Source organism: Pteropus vampyrus, unplaced genomic scaffold (genome assembly GCF_000151845.1).
Source record: "Pteropus vampyrus isolate Shadow unplaced genomic scaffold, Pvam_2.0 Scaffold3, whole genome shotgun sequence".
NCBI classification, from domain to species: Eukaryota; Metazoa; Chordata; class Mammalia; order Chiroptera; family Pteropodidae; genus Pteropus; species Pteropus vampyrus.
The window spans coordinates 8,647,747-8,665,183 of NW_011888784.1; the positions used below are offsets into that span (position 1 = coordinate 8,647,747).

General features: G+C 33.3%; 1 protein-coding gene across 1 annotated transcript in view; it reads left to right on the forward strand.

Moving 5' to 3' along the window:
- RIT2 (Ras like without CAAX 2) overlaps positions 1-17,437 on the forward strand; it is a 317,797-nt gene that overhangs the window by 112,229 nt on the left and 188,131 nt on the right. Inside the window, exon 3 of the mRNA XM_011361268.1 lies at positions 9,779-9,852. Within this exon, the coding sequence (XP_011359570.1) occupies positions 9,779-9,852 (74 nt within the window). The remainder of the gene's footprint in view (positions 1-9,778; positions 9,853-17,437) is intronic.

Consider the following 17,437-nt stretch of genomic DNA (forward strand, 5'->3'; position numbering starts at 1 on the left):
AATTCATAAACATGGCATATGCTTCCCCTTATTTATAACATCTTTAATTTTTCTCATAAAATCTTGTAGTTCTTCTTAAGTAGAAGGCTTGCAAAAAAGATTTATTCTCTGAGATTTGATATTATTGATGTTATGATAATAACATCAAATATTTTCATTCTTATCTGTTTGTTGCTCATATATAAAAAATTGTTTTTTCTACATTGACTGTATTGCTAGGAAACTTACTATATTCATTTATTCAATTTACTAATTTATGAATAGGATCTTTGGAATTTTCTGCATACCCAAAAGATATTTACCCAGAATAGTAACATTTTTCCCTTTATCAACTTTATTCACATCAGTCATATTCTTGCTTAACTGAATAGGTTAGAACCACCAGTATAAAGTGAACAAAAGTATCTGTAATGAGTATTCTTATCTTGTATACAATTTCAGAGGGAATGGTTTTAATATTTGTTTGCTTTAGGTTTTGTTTTGATACCCAGTATTAAATAAAGCTAGCTCCCTTTTATGCCTAGTTTGCTATGATTTTGTGGAGATTTTGGATTTTTTTTAAATGTAAGAATATTGTAGAAATGGAATCATGTAGTATATAACCTTTTGGGATTGGTTTGTTCAATTAGAATAGCTCTATGGAGATTAATCTAGGTTGTTGCATGTTTCAACACTCCATTCCTTTCACTGTTGAGTCATATTTCATGATATGGTTGTATCACAGATTGCATACCCATTCACCCATTGAAGGATATTTGGTATATTTCTCATTTTTAGCTATTATGGATAAAGCTATTATAAACATCTTGGGAACATTTGTTTATTGTGTTTTTGTGTGAACTTTAGTTCATTTCTCTGCATTAAATGCCCAGGAGCACAATTGCTATTTTATGTATTATGTGCAGGATATATATAATTTTTTTTTTAATGCCAAACTTTATCCAGAGTGGAGGTACCATTTTATGTTCCCACCAACAATGTATGAATGACCCAATTTTTTCACATTCTTACCAGCATTAAGTGTTGTCACCATTTTTTAAAGCCTTTTTATAGATCTGTAGTGATAGCTCACTGGGGTTTTAATATGCACATACCCAAGGCTAGTAATTTTGAACACGTTTTTATGCGCTGATTTGCCATCTATATATTCTATTTGGTGAAATGTCTCTTCATCTCTTTTGTTCACTGTCTACTTAAATTGTTTGTTTGCTTGTTACTGTTGAACTTTGAGCATTCTTTATAGATGCTAAGTACTAGTCCGTTGTCAGAGATATGATTTGCAAATATTTTCTCCCACGTTAGCTTGTCTTTTCATACTCTTAATGGAGTCTTTCATAGAGCAAAACTGTTTTTAAAAATTTTGATGTTCAATTTATCAATTTTTCCTTTTATAGATTGAACTTTTTGTGTCAAATATAAGAACTTTTTGCCTAGCACTAGATTCTAAAGATGTTTTCTGTTTCTTCTAAAAGTTTTATTGTTTTACATTCTACATTAAATCTGGAATCCATTTTAGGTTACTTTTTGTATAAGATGTGAGACGTAGCTCGAGGGTATTCCACCTCCCCACCCCCCATGGATGTTTAATCTTTCCCACACCATTTGTTCAAAAGGCTATCTTTCCTCCATCGATTTTCTTTTTTACTTTTGTCAAAATGTAGTAAGTCATATTTGTGTGAGTTTATTTCTGGATTGTTTGTTCCTTTCCATTGATCTGTGCGTCTGTACCTTTGTCAATACCATGTAGTCTTGATTACTGTAGCTATAAAGTGTGTCTTGAACGTGGGTAAACTGGCTCCTTCCATTTTATTTTTTTCTTGAAAAAATTGTTGTGGATATTCTAGTTCCTTTCCCTTTCCATAAACATTTTTAAATGTGTCCCCCTCCCCTGCATGAAACATTCTGAGATTTTGATAGGAATTACATTAAATCTTTATATCAGTTTGGGAAGAATTAACATCTTTACCAGGAAAATGATATGCCTAGGTATTTATTTAGATCTTCCTTAATTTCTTTCATTACTGTTGTGTAGTTTTTATCATGTAAGTTTTCTACGTGTTTTTTCTGCACCCATTGGTGTTTTCAAGCTGCCATTTTTTTTTCTTTCTTTTTCCAAGTCTGGAAAATAAGAGGCAAAAAGAAAACCCAGAAAATTTACCACCGTATCAGTCCTTGGATTCTGAAGTTCTTAGCTAGTCTGCTTCTTTCTCTCCACCTTCAGAATCTTATGCTTGTTTTATATATAATGTCCGTGGTTTTATGTTGCATGTAACAGGAAGCATAGGAAAAAGTTCATCTATTCCACCTGTCCAGAAATAGCAGTCTTGGTATAAATCAAACCTCTGTCATTATATGTTCTTATATTGTATCTATGCACTCCAGAGTTTCCCTGGGGACCTTTTGGAGGTGTCCATCAAGTGAGGGTAAAGAGCTTGTAAGATTGGCACTCCCACAGTTGCTCTGACCACACAGGCTTTTTTTAAATGCAGAAGAGATCATCTGCATTTAAATTCATTCTCTTTCAAAACCTCTGGAAGGCAACCATTGCACAGATCGTGGCCTTAGGATCATAAAACCATTCATCATGGTTGTGGCGAATGGCAGTAAGAAAGGTAGAACAAGAGATGCCATCATTCCTTGCTGAAGAAGCTGGGGAGAAGAGAATACTTGCTTCTTCTCCTCACTAGAAATGACAATAAGTGAGGCAGAGACAAAGGACTTGAGACATTCAGTATCAGTGTCTGCGGCCTAGTCCTTTCGTCTCCCAAGAAGAGAGTCATAGAATCAGGTTTCCCATAGATCTCTCTATCTTCTCAGGCTGAAAAGAATCCTGAAAGGATGTCCTGAAACATCTTCTGGCTTTGGAGAAGAACACTGATTTGGCTGTTGCCTCAGCAACCTCTTGCTCAGAATATGGTAGATCTACTCACTGGGAGATGACCTTATCAGATGAACAATTACTAGAGAATCTAAGAGGTCAAAGTTTCTGGTGGCTTTGAAAGAGTAAGCTGCCAGGCTGTGAGAGCCATGTGGTTAAGCTAGGAGGGTGGCCTCTAGGAGCTAAGAGTGACCTCTAGTCAATAGCCAGCAAGGAAAGAGGAACCATTGCAAGGACTGAATTCTGCCAATGACCCTGAATGACTTTGGAAGAGGATCCAAAGTTGCAGATAAGAACAGAACCCCGCTCACAACTTCACTCTAGCCTTGTAGTAAGAGAACTCAAATGTGTCATAAACAGATTTCTACCCAACAGGAGCTGTGAATTAATAAATGGACAGCTCTAGTAGTCTATTGGGGTTACCATAACAGAATATCACGCTGGGCAACTTAAACAACAAAATTTCTTTTCCCAGAGTACTGGAAACTGGAAATCCAAGATTAAGGTGGAAGAAGGGTTCATATCTGGTGAGGCCAATCTTCCTTGCTTGCTGATGGTTGCCTTCTCTCTGTCCTCATATGACCTTTCTTCTATGTGTGTGCAGAGAAAGAGAGAGCTCTGATATCTCTTCCTCTTCTCATGAGGACACCAGTCCTAAGGGGTTAGGTTCCCACCCTTATGATCTCATTGAATCTTAATTACCTCCTTGAAGTCCTTGTCTCCAAATATAGTTACATTGGGAGATGGCTATTATTTCTTGTCAAAGTCCTCTCCATTAGCTTGCCCTTGCTCTGCAAAGCCATTGTTTAGAATGATATCTTCCAGTAATGGCCTTCTGAAAGTGCGAATCTCCAGGTGGTATCCCGTTGTTCCACAGGAAGCACTCCAACTTGCATCATCTCATTTGGTCTGATGTATTGTCAAGGCCTCCTATAGAGTCAGAATGTATATGGTTGGACGCCTTGGGGTAGGACTTCCCAGAGCAGTAATATTAGGCTTTTCCTTGGGGGCAGCAGGGAGATGCTGGGTGGTATGAACTACCCAGTAGGATCTGCTTATATGTCTCGGGGAAAGATTTTAGTGACCGTTTAATTCATATCATCAAGAAGCCTTTACCCCTCACAGACCTAAATAAACTTGACTCAACTCTCAATCTTACAGCACGGGAAAAAAATCCAAATTGTGCTTTAAAATTCCCATGAATTTACAGGACTTATTTTTCTAATGAGACCTCTTTCTTCAGCTCTTATTTCCATGGTGGGGAAAGGTGTTCTTATTTATCTTGAGTCATCTCAGAAGCTAAATTCAACCAGTTTTCAAAACATTTTCAAACCAAATAAGCATATATACTGTTTCTAAATTTCACTGAATGTTTAGGTTCAAGAGAAAGAGTTTTACAAGAATACATGCAACTCTCTCTCTTTTCCTGGCCTTTCACAAGCTTTCTCCTTCCCAACTCTGTTTTCTATATGCTTCCTTTGAGGACTGACCTCAGCTCAACTTCAGCTCCTCTGGGTGTCTTCTGCTGTCTTTCTAAATAAGCAGATTTCAAATGCTTCTAATGTCATACTCATTAAACTACCATGTAATTGCCTGTTTAGTTTTATGTATTCCCCCAAGATTATAAACTCTATGTGTGTAGAAATCAATCCTTTCTTATTCGATACTCTAGACTCTGTGCCTATCAGAGTGTGTAGCACAGATTACACACTCGAATACCTATTGATGTCATTATTGATAAATATATGGATACATTAGAGATGTATCAGTGCTGATTCAGCCGTGATTTAACTTTTTGTTCAAGTGAAAGTATACAGTACAGTATGTTCCAAAGTGCTTCTACTTTACACACACACACAATTAAGATTATTTTAGTAATTCTTTGAGAAAGTTCTTATAGATTATTTGAGGCTTTATATTTTTATTGTTTTTTTTTTAAAAAAAACATTGGCTAGACAACTAATATTTAGAGATATATACTAGCTCAGAGTTATAGAAATATATCTTCACTGTAATACTAATTATCATACATTTCAGATTTTCTGGTAAACCATGTAAGAAGTATTCAACTATCTTAAGATTTTTAAAAAGTCATCTAGTGAAAATTCACTGATAACCTAATTATTTTCTCCCAGTTACATATTATGGTTTTAAATTATCCTAATTTCATATTTACAACTAAATTATTTTAAAGTTATTTAAATACATAAGTTTGTTCTGCAAAGGAATAAAATGAATTATTTTGGGTAAATTATCCAAAATACCTTAAGGTTTTTTAATTAATTAAAAAGTTCATATTTTTTATGATTATTGCAAATGTATCCTGTCAAATCCTCTATGATTTACTTGTTGGGAAAAAAGCATTATCACAGAGGTAAATATAAATAGCAGAGGTGACTTAGTTTTAATATAATTTCATGGTTAACTTGAAGCAATATATTTTTTTAAATCACTATATATCACGCCTTGAGTTTGAATTGTGATTTCTTTTTTCTTCAAATCATATTTGCCACTTTTGTTGATCCTTATAGAGCTCCTATGCATTGACTTGCATGTACTGTTATTTCCATCTTATAAATAAGGTCAAGTGGCTGGCTAATCATAACATCAATATTCAGTGATAAGTGTGAGGCTTTAATACAAATCTTTAGAAATTTTTTCTGATAAAATTCTACTGGAAGGAAAGCATAAAGAAGACACATCTGAAGAGAAACAATAGTCTCAAATCAAACAGTAGTGTTATCAAATGAATTTTAAGGTGGTAGATGCCTCCAAGAAGGTGGCTCCATTGTGCTTTTCTGTACAAACAATATAGCATGCAGTTGCTACCATTTCTGCCTGATAAAGCTTTGTGTACATTTGGCCTCTTGCTTGGGAAGATAAATGAGCTCACTTCAGGGTTGGGTCTGTAAGCAGATGATTGAATTTCAGGGAGGTGTTTATATGTATTCAAGAGAGTATTTCTGTCACTGCATTTCTGCATGGGAGGTCTCAAAGGGAGTGGATGAATGGAAACAGAAGGGAAGATTGTTTATTGGGAGGAAATGAAAAGGATTAGTTTCTATGGAGGCCAGGCAGGTGACCTAGATTCACAACACTGGAATGTATACTCTGATGGACACTTTTTAAAAGAGAAAAAGAAATCTTGGATAGAGGGACTGGCTTAATTTCCAGCCAATTCATATCAAGTCTCTTTGAAGGGGTTTTCTGATACCAGGAGAAGCTTTTATTTGATATACGTTTCATGTGCTGGGTTTATCTAGGGCTCAGATAATCACACAGAGCTGTTCTCCTCTGGATTACTCTGCATGATCCTGGCCTCAGCAGGCTCTTTTTGGGGCTTTTGAGTTGAAATAAACAAACATGAAATCTAAAAGACTTACATGTGATCCTCAGGTCATAGCGCCCTTTTCAGTGTAACTATTTGTATTTCCCTATGAAATTGAAAAACAATCCTATGCATCTTCAAAAAATGTTGCAAATAATTCCACAAGATTTCTTTTTAGGGAGAGGAAGATCAGTGAAAGTACAAAGAGCAGTAGAATAAGAAATAGAAAGATTTTGTGGTCACCTATACACCAAATGCTGTTAGAATAGCATGTGTTGCTAAAACCACACTAGATCTACCTCCCTTGCAAATTATATTCCCCATACTTCATCTTTCTGGAGCACAGTCATAAAGAATAAATTTCTTTGAAGGTAGGCTATATTCCCTATAAATTTTTGGATCTTAACATCCCATTTCATATATGTGTGTCTTCCATCATGATTGTATAAATTCCGTGAGGTTAGAGACCATGAGTGTGTGTGTGTGTATGTGTGTGTCTGTGTGTGTGTGTGTGTGTGTGTGTGTGTGTGTGTGTGTGTATCTCCAGAAATCTAATTTTTGGAAGGACTTAGTTCTGTGCATTGTGAAAGTACCTCCTATAGTTGATCATTACTATTTTCTAAAACAAAAGGTTTTGAAAATAATCATTTGTTTGTTTCACAATCAACATTATAAATAATTATTGAATTGTGCCTAAAATCAATGCTATTCTAAATGCTTTTAGCAGTGTTTGCTGTTTACTTATACTATAAGTGGTGGATAAAACTAAATAGAGATTGTAGCCAGGCACTAGGAATTTACAAGTTCCAGGCTGCGAAGATCCAGCCATGTTTCATAAATGATGGTGTACTCACTGTAGATATTTGAACAGGCTGAAATACATAGAATGGGACCGGCATGAATGACAAAATAAATGGACACAATGAAATAAGATTCTCAGATCTCACCTCAGAGCTTCAGACCCAGATATTCACTGTTTTCACTTAAATGATAAACAGACGTGGTAAAGTCAGCATTACCCAAAATGAACTTGTAGTCCTCCTCTTCTTTTCTTCCCTCTCTCAGTAAATCTCATAACTATCTGCCCGTCTGCAAATGCCAGAAATCTCAGAACTTCTCTTTCATTGTCCTCCTTCTTTATCCACCATATATCATGCTATAGGTTCAACATTTTAAACATCTTGCAAATCTACCAGCTTTCCTTCAACCCTAGTGCCATTATCACAGTATAGGCCAGCATCACTTCTCACCTAGATTACTAAATATCTACTCAATCCTTCTCGTTTTCCACATTAAAATTCGTTCACTACATTTCAACCAGATTAGCATTCCAAAATGCACATTTGATGGTGGCATGTACAATAGAGTTCACATTTCTTAAAAACAGTATATTTAACCCTTATTAAACATTTACTACACATAATGCACTGTGCTGGATGCCTTCCACACATTATTTCATTGAATCCTCTGAACAATTCCATGAGGTAAATGCAGATATAACTTTTCAAATGAGAAATATACATTTTAGAGAGATCATGTTATTTTCCTAAAATCAGACAGCTGGTGTTGATAGAGACAGGGTTAAACCCAGGTAATCTGACTTTATATGCCTTATGCAAAAATAAGATTCCATTTAATATATTTATAAGCAAGTCTGATTTATCTCTTAAATGTCATTTTTTAACATGTCATTTCTAAACACTGAGATTTAACCACACTGAAATTATCTAAATTCCTTTTTTGTTCCATCATCTTTATAATCTGTGGGATACTGGCTTTTAGTTTTTCTTTCTTGCTTTGTTTTCTCCTAACTCCTACACAATGTGATGCTACTTCTTCCAGGAAGCATTCCTTGAGTTTCTAAGTATATATCAGAAGTAAGATTGAAATTATATAAAGTATCTTTTCCAATCTCAATGGAATGAAATTTGAAATCCATAGCAAAAGGAAAACTGAAAGATTTACAAATATGTGAAGTTAAACAACCAATGGGCAAAAGAAGAAATCATGGAGAAAAAATAGAAAATACTTAGAGATTAATAAAAATGAAAACACAACATTCTAAAACTTATGAGATTCAGCAAAAGCAGTGTTAAAAGAAAAATTTATAACAATAAATGCTTACATTGAAAAAGAAGAAAGAGCACAAATAACAACCTCACTTTAAACTTTAAAAAAACTAGGGGAAAAAACTAAACTCATAAATAAAGTGGAATAAATAATAATAAGGACTTAAAAAGAGGTAAATAAAATAGAGAACATAAAAATAACAGAGAAAATTAATGACACCAAGAGTTGCTTTTACAAAAAGATTAAAAAAAAATGGACAAACCTTAGATTGACCAAGAAAAAAGTTTACTCAAATAAATAAAATTAAAAATTAGAGTAGAGACATTACTATCAGCCTTAAAATAAAATGATAAGAATTGTATGCAAAAGTATGAATATATATGCTTACTCAACAACATATTTAAAAAATTAACTGAAAATGGATTGATGATCTAAATATAAGAGCTAAAATTATAAAAGTCTTAGAAGAAAAATAGGGTTAAATATTCATGACCTTGAATTTGGGACTAGATCTTTAGATAGAATACCAAAAACATAAGCGACAAAAGAAAAAGTAGATAAATTACACTTCATTGAAATGAAAACCTTTCATGCAACAAAGATATTAATAAAGTAAAATGATAACTATGGAATAGGAAAAAAATATTTGCAAACCATGTATCTGATGTGTTTAGAATCCAGAATATACAAAAATCTCATGTAAGTTAACAAAAACATCAATAAAGACATTAAATTTTTTGTAGTTTTCAGCGTATAAGTCTTTGCCCCCTTAGTTAACTTTATACCTAAGTATTCAATCCTTTTGATGTTATTATAAATGGAATCATTTTCTTAATTTCCTTTTCTTATTGTTCATTATTAGTGTCTAGAAACAAATGATTTTTGTGTGTCGATTTTTTTATTCTGCAATTTTGCTGAATTTGTTTAGAAGTTCATATATATATTTGTGTGTGTGTGTGTGTGTGTGTGTGTGTGTGTAATCTTTATCGCTTTCTATTTGTAAGATCATGTTATCTGCAAATAGAAAATTTTACTCCATTTTCATTTGAATGATTTTAATTTCTTTTTCTTGCCTTGTTGCTCTGACTAGGACTTCCAGTACTATGTTAAATAAAAGGGTTAAAACAAGCATCCTTGTTTTATTTGTGATCTTAAAGGAAAAATTCTTTCGAACAGAGTATAATGTTAGGATACAAACTTGTGCATAATTAAGAAAGAAATGACACATTTGTTCCATGGTTTGTTTCTCTAGGTAACATGACCAAGGCACTTCAAGTCATTAATTCTCCTGATGAAGGAGAAAGACATCTGACTTCATTTTAAGCAAAGACTCCCTTTCCTATATTTTCCTGGGTTATAGCCTTCTCACTCTATATACTGTATTGGAGTCTCTGAATGCCTTATTTAGCAACGTACTTAGTCTTGTTATGAAATCTAAAAATTAATCATTGCTTTTTCTGCTGAATATATTTAAATATAAACTTTGTCTTGTGTTTTTTCAGAAGATGCTTATAAGACCCAAGTTAGGATCGACAATGAGCCAGCTTATTTGGACATCTTGGACACTGCTGGTCAGGTAGGTAATTTTCTTGGATCTCTACAATGTCTGAGGCCAATTTAGGCTTTAACCTCAAATGCATTTATGACAAAGAAGAAGATGAGTTTATTCAAACAGGAGTAAAACAAATTTTCAATAGCAATCAAGGATTAAATAAGAGAAGAATTGACAGGAAAATGTGACTCATTGCCAACCAGAATATTTCAATATGCCCATAATTTTCTTTAAAAAGCATGTGTAGATGTAATATTGCTGAGATTATAAAATTAATAAAGTCTTCCTCAGATGTTCACAAAATTCTGTCCTAGTCTATGATCTGAAGATGGTTTTTATGAGAGAATTTTACTTGATTGTAATAAAGAAAGGTCTACTTTGCAAATATACACATGAACCAAGGCTAGGAAGATAGTTCAATGAAATGAGTGATGTAACCAAGATTTAGCATAATCTAATACATTAGTTTATAAATCTGTAAATAGGCATAAGGAGAACATGAACAATAAGGAGGCAGAGAAGAACATAATTTGTGTGTTATAAAAATAAAGACAGAACTAAAATACTATACAGCAATTATAAATAAGATGGGAGGAAAAGAATCAGAGTTAAAATATTTAAAAGGCTTGCAGTATTTGAGAGGAGGGTAGAGATTTCCTTTAGCTTCATACTTTTAAAATAACCATGTTAAAATTATATCGATTACATGCCAGGTATAAAATAATAACTCTATTGTAAATATAAAACTGCTCCAAAAAATAAAGTCTTAATAAATGTTACTTAAAAACTAGCAGAGGGAAAGGGAAGAATAAATAAAAAACATTAATATAAGATTGAAAAGAAAGAAAAAACAAAGGAAAAAAGGTAACGAGGAAGCATAATAAATACATATAAATATATCAGAAATAGAAATAAATGGAAATAAATATAGCTTTCCCAGAATAGGCAAGTAAATTGGTAATATCATGTTGAATAAAAGAATAAAACTAACATGTATCTATTTGGTTTAAAAGAGACATCAGGGTACAGAAAGGTGGAAAATCAAAGAATGATTAGAAAAAAGTAGGCAAAGGTAACAAAACCTGAAGCAGGTATACCTGTATTATCAGACAAAATAGATTTTACTGAAAAAAAGCATTATTAACCTGTAAAGTGTCAATTTGTAATAACAATTATCAAAAAGATTTTAAAAATTTCTAGTCTATAGTATTCAAGACAAATAGAGCAAACTATACAGAAAAAAATATAAATCCAAAATCATGTCTAGGGGAAAATTTTAATGCACCTCTGTCAGTAAGAGCTGGATCAAAAAGTAATGTAATTATAGAATATTTGAAAACACATTTAATTTAAATAGAATGACACAGTCAATGTGAGAGTAGTCCTTCTTTTCCACATACATTTATTTGCTGTTTATACTCTTTCTATATTTATGAGATATTTGAAACCCATATATTAACAAACTCATTAGTTTCCAGGGACATTTGGACAACAGACATATGGAGGTGGGGAAAGTCTTGAAGCCTTTGGAGATACTTAGAATGGAACTATTTCCATTGGCTCAGGGAAAAAAATAGCTAGACCATGAATTGCATAAAAATCTGTAAAAAATACAGAGGCCCATAACAATGTCCTTAGTAATTCAGTGTATGTGAAATGCAATTGTGTGGGATTATACGTCTGTACATATCTGTGTATGTATGTATGTATCTCACATTCTCAATATTATTAACTGGGCATCCATAGGGTTACAACACAGGACTAATGGTTCCATAGGGACACAAAAGAAATAAAATCACTCTAGTCCCTGGCCTGGAAGAGTTATACTTTTATCTCTGCACATGTATAAGAAAGAATTGACTCAAAACTGAAGAAAGAGATGTCAAATTTGATTGCCATGTCTTTAATCATATCACCTCTCATAAACAGTGAGTGTTCCTATTCGACCATGTTTAAGCATCTACTCATCAGTGTGATATGTAGAACATTAAGATTTATATTTATCATTTATATTTTTAAATGAAACTTGGCAATTTCAAAACTAAACCTGCCAAATTAAATAAAAAAATTTTGATTTACACATAGCATAAATGTATTGCATGAACTGACTACCAAGACTCTCTAAAATATACTTGAGATAAAAATAGCTGAAAAACATAATGTCATTCAATGACCTCATCATTTAAATCATTTTCTTCAGTATTGCATTTTTGTGGTGGACAATCCCAGAGCTTTGCATCCTAGAATTACTGCGGGGCCATCACTGTGCAAACATAACTTTCATTAAGAATCATCCTTAGCAGAAACTCTGTACATGTTTATATTTAATATCCATGTAAATGACTACAAGTGTGAATATTTAGAGCTCACACATTTTAGTTCCTTTTGTTTACAAATAAGGACACTGGGGCTCAGAAGAGGTAAATGGCTTGCCCAAGATCACATGGCTTCTAAATGTCAAGACTGGAATGATTCTGGTGCTAGGCTCATGAGTCTTTCCTGAAAGCCTATGTTGATGTAGCCACATTACCTCTAAAAGCCATCTCTGTGAACAGTATTGGACTACCCAAGACTAGTAATGCTTGCTCTTTGTATGTTACTTTTTTGACAATGTCAATGATATTTTAATTAAAAGAGTCTTAGCTGAAAACCACAAGCACAAAATAATGGCAAGAACAATGGATCGAAAACTCAAGATGGTAAAATCAAGGAAAAATCTGAAGAAAAAATGCCATTAGTATAAGAGTTTGTTTACAATCATCTTTTTACTTATATCTTTTACAATATTTTACACAAAGCATTTATCTTCCCTAATACTAAATATCAGGGGTATTTACTTGCAGATTTTTCTTGAGTTACATTGTCAATATATCGATCCATTGGTGAAAGGTTTAGACAATATAAATAAACAATAATATTGCATCTATGTGAGTGATCAAATTAGCAAGAGCAATAAAGTCAACCCATACCACTTGCTATAAGCATTGTACAGCTATATCATGAAGGAGGGACCTAGTTAAGAATAAGTGAATAAAACATTTGGGCTTATGACACGTATTTTTCCCATATCTGACATAAATGGAATATATAGAATTAGACACAATATTTATTGTTACTGTGATTCACTTTATATTTTTTAAATAAAGAGCTTAGATTAAATGTTATTTAAAACATTTTGTGCTCTATTATTCTTAAAAGTGATTCATTCATTCAATAATGAATTCTTATGTATTGGACACTGATTATGCTCTCTCAATCATGCTAGGTGCTATGACAGATTCAAACAAATTTGAAAAATGTTTCCTGCCTTTAAGAAATTTTCAGTGTAGTAATGAAGGCAAGATGTACCTGGTTTATTAAGAGAAAATGTCACTTATGTGTCATCAAGTTAGCTCTCGATTAAGTTAAAGAATGAAAATCAATTATTTTTGATTAGGCAAAATGATAACCAGAGAAAGATAAATCAGGAGGGCTTCTCCCAACACACTATTAATTTCACCAAGGAGGTATATTTATACACATAACTTCCAATTATGAATCAGTTAAAAGAAAAACAAGTAGGTAAAATGCCTATCATCATTCTAGGAGTAGGACATTTTGATGATAAAACCGAAGGTATTACAAAAGCTTTTCCTTTGATTTCTCCTTTTTCTTCCTTCAGGAACATAGCAATATTGTGATGTTAAAACTTCTTTCTGTCTTCATTTGTGGGGAATAGAGAGTGAGAATGATTCTGAGTGGACTTCGAACATCTTGTATATCTGGAAAGCTACAGGAGGTCATGACAGGAATCAGAGGAAGGGAAATGGAAAACATGGTTTTTGAAACTAAATCAAGGCTTAAGGAAGAAGCTTGATGTTTTTATCTAGGTCATATTTCTATACTTTACACCCAGGTTGGCAGGTTGGGAACATATATAATAATAAGGGCATGACTTTTGCTGGAGTAACCTATGGAATCTTAGTATGGTAAACAGATTGTAGTAGAAAAGCACTTGGGAAATACCAGTAGTCCTTATATTATGTACATCATAGCTAATATTTCAAAATGTAAATGGGTCATTTAGTCTCCTTTACAAGATTAAAAAATCCTTTAAGTGAAGGACTATGTCTTCTTTTATGACACTGTCTATGTCTTGTGTCTTGTTAGATATAGTGTAGGCATTTCTTAATCATGTAGCTTTTTCGATCAATTGGGAAAGAAAATAATAAATCCAGATGTTGTTTATTTATTGAGGGGTTTAAGACTCTTGGTGAATATTTTCTTTGAAGTTTGGGAAACCAAACTTCTCTATTAGAAATCAGTTCCACGGTTAGGCAGCTAAGCTGTTGGAATGCTCTCATTTGAGGCACCTGGGTTATTCTTAACCAACTACCAGTTGACTTTGGATTTTGACTTCATGAGCAACTAGAGACAAACTGACCAAAAGAGTTGGAAAATATATTGCCCCAGAGCCATTAAATGCCTTCAGAGTAAATGCTAAGTCCACCCACTAGGGTAACAAGTATCTTTAGTATCACTAAGAAATCAAAAGACATGTTTTTCCCGCCAGGCTCCTAAACCGAACATTTTGTACCTTGCTTTCAGCTTTGAAGCAGAGATGTTTGACTCCCAAAGGCTCTTCAGATAAACACATGTTCATACCCTAAACTTAATACTTCTGTGAGTTGCTCTGACAGTTATCTTGGTTATTCTAGCCTATTATCCAAAAAAATTGTTCTCTCATTCTGAATTAATTCAAGTTTCAAATGAAAACTAAAATACCTTATCTAATGAAAATCCAAAACGCTTTTTTTATCAGTAATATTTTAACGTCTCATAAAGTGAGGCCCTCAAAATATATAGTTTTAAAACCATTTTAAATGGGTTTTCCCTTACTACTTTGTTTATTTCTCCCCCTACTATAATGCAGGAAAGTCCTTTTTACAATAAAATGCAAAATGCTATTACTTTTCTTTGCAGATATCCAACTTTGAATTCAAAATCAAGATGGTGTTCTGGGAAACCCAAAATGTTTCCTTGTAGAATGACTCTTCTTTTTATTTTGGGCAGGTTTCATATATAAGTTTGGTAGAGGCCTGCCTTTATAGCTACCGCTCACTCCTAAGCATTTCTCTCTTTTATTCTCATTCCTGAAATTTCAGAGAAAAAAAAAATTGAGTTATAGAGCAACAAAAATTGGTACAACACAGAGGAGGCATACATTTTTGTCAAAAACAAAACAAAACAAAACAAAACAAAAACAAAAACAAAAAAACCCAAACATATAATGAGCTAAAGCCAGCCAAACATCATCTTCTCATTAAACTACAGAAGTCAATGGGACTAATACATTCACAGAAACTTTGGTGCCAGTACTATGTCAAAAGCATTCCATCTCTCTCCTCTGAAAGAATACTGTATTAGTCAGGGTTTTCCACAGAAAAGAACCAATAGAATATATCTACATAGATATAGATATAGGTAATAAGATGAGATTGATTATAGTAATTTGCCTACACAGTTATGGAGGCCAAAAAATCCCACAAGCTGTGAGCTGGAGAATTACGAAAGCATATGGTATAAATTCAAGTCTAAAGGCCTGAAAATTGGGGCCTGATGGTATAGGCCCTGATCTGAGTCCCAAATCCCAAGAACCTTGAGCTCCAATGTTCTAGGGCAGGAGAAGATAGATATCTCAGTCAAGTGGAGAAAGAGCTAATTCACCCTTTCTCCACCTTTTTGCTTTATTTGGGCCCTCAACAAATTGGATGAAGCCCACCCACACTGGGGAGGGACCATCTGCTTTACTCAGTTCACCAATTCAAATGCTAATCTCTTCCAGAAAAACTCTGAAAGATACATCCGGAAATAATGTTTTACCAGCTTTCGGGAGATTGCTTAGCCCAGCTGAGCTGACATAAAATTAAGCATCACGAATATCATTTGCAAAGGCTGTGCTACTAATTGGTATCAAAATATTATATAACTTTATTTCAGTAGTTGTGATAGTTAAAGAAGAACTGTTTCATGGCCTAAATAGCAATACATCTGGTGGTTCTGGGGATATGCTTATAAAAATTTAATTGTGGCTGTCAAGTCACTTATGGGGTCACATATCTTTACAATAAATTAATGTGATGATGCCACAACTATTCTCTTGATTTGGACATAGGTGCCATGGTTGCTCCTACCTTGATCTTGAACTCTAGTTGCAGATAAGAGAAACATGTGGCTACAATCGAGAGTCAGTTAGCAGAGAGGCAGGATTAGAATAAGCTTGCCTGAGTTTTGAATAGCTTCAACTAGGCCTTAATAAAAACTCTTTGTGTGTAATCATATTAGGGATTCAGCATTCCTGTGTTGAACCTGATTTGATTTGATATGTCCATCAATAAATTGGCCAGCTTTACTGTTGTCCAGTCATTTCCAAAACTCCACTTCTGAAGTAACTGATAACAATTTTAATATTTCTAACTAGGCATTTATTCATCTTTGAATAAAAAGAAAGACTGTAGAATTTGAATCTCTTCAAGAAAAACTAAAATTCTTGAATTGCTTTCACAGTAGAGAATTAGAGTAAATACTAACTGGGTATATAGTGACTATAATATTTATGTTTTTTAATTTTTTATTCTTTTATGTATAAACCTTATAAACTAGAATAACTTTTAAAATAATCCCCAAAGCCATATTACCTGTTAATCCCATAAATAACATAGGCTTGAAATATAGCACCACATCTGGAATCCTACAAATCAAGACTCTCTAAGATGCACTGAGAAACTTAGAGAGCATAAACAATAAACAAAAAACCCTAACAAATAATTTTATATGTTATAAAAACTTTAGGAAAAAAGGCCATTGATCAAAAATATGCAAATATATGATATTTTGAGAAGTATGTTTAATAACACAAAGATGACTTTTTTTCTATCCTGAGAGAATGAAGAGCAATGTATTCTCTTAAAAAAATATACTAATTAACATATTTCTGGTAATAGCAAACTGTATATAATCTTGATGAATATGTACTAGTCTATACACAATTGGTATAGGATCTGCTGAGAAAATATAGTTGGGAAATATCTTCACAGCTTATTAACACAGAGCTGTTGCTAACCTTCAGCTTGGACTCAGAATTATTTAAGAATACTACTGCAAACACTGGCAATAACATGAAGGTTTGTCCCACAATTTCTTAATTTTACATGCCTTCTAGGATTTTTGCCCATGTAAGTTTGTTTATGATGTTATGTAATATAGACTTCAGTGGCAATTCTTAAATTTCCCTCTGAGGTGATCCTCAGAACAGTGAAGCTGTGTCCTGAGAAATCTACCACAGAAGAGAAAAGCTCAAACAGGGCTTAAGGCATTCCAAGTAATATATGGAAACTTTCTGATTATTTGTTATTGATGGCATTTACTTTTTAAAAATATCTTCCTTTATCGCATTACCTGTTTGAGAGTATATATAGTCTCATTTATATTTTCTTGGAAAATTACTCTTGCTAAATTTACTTTAGTCTTGAGATGCCAGCTGGTGGTGTCATCATGTGTTCCACATGCATAATGATCTCCCTAGTTATCAGCTCAGAAATGTCTCACAGTGCATACAGACATAAAATAA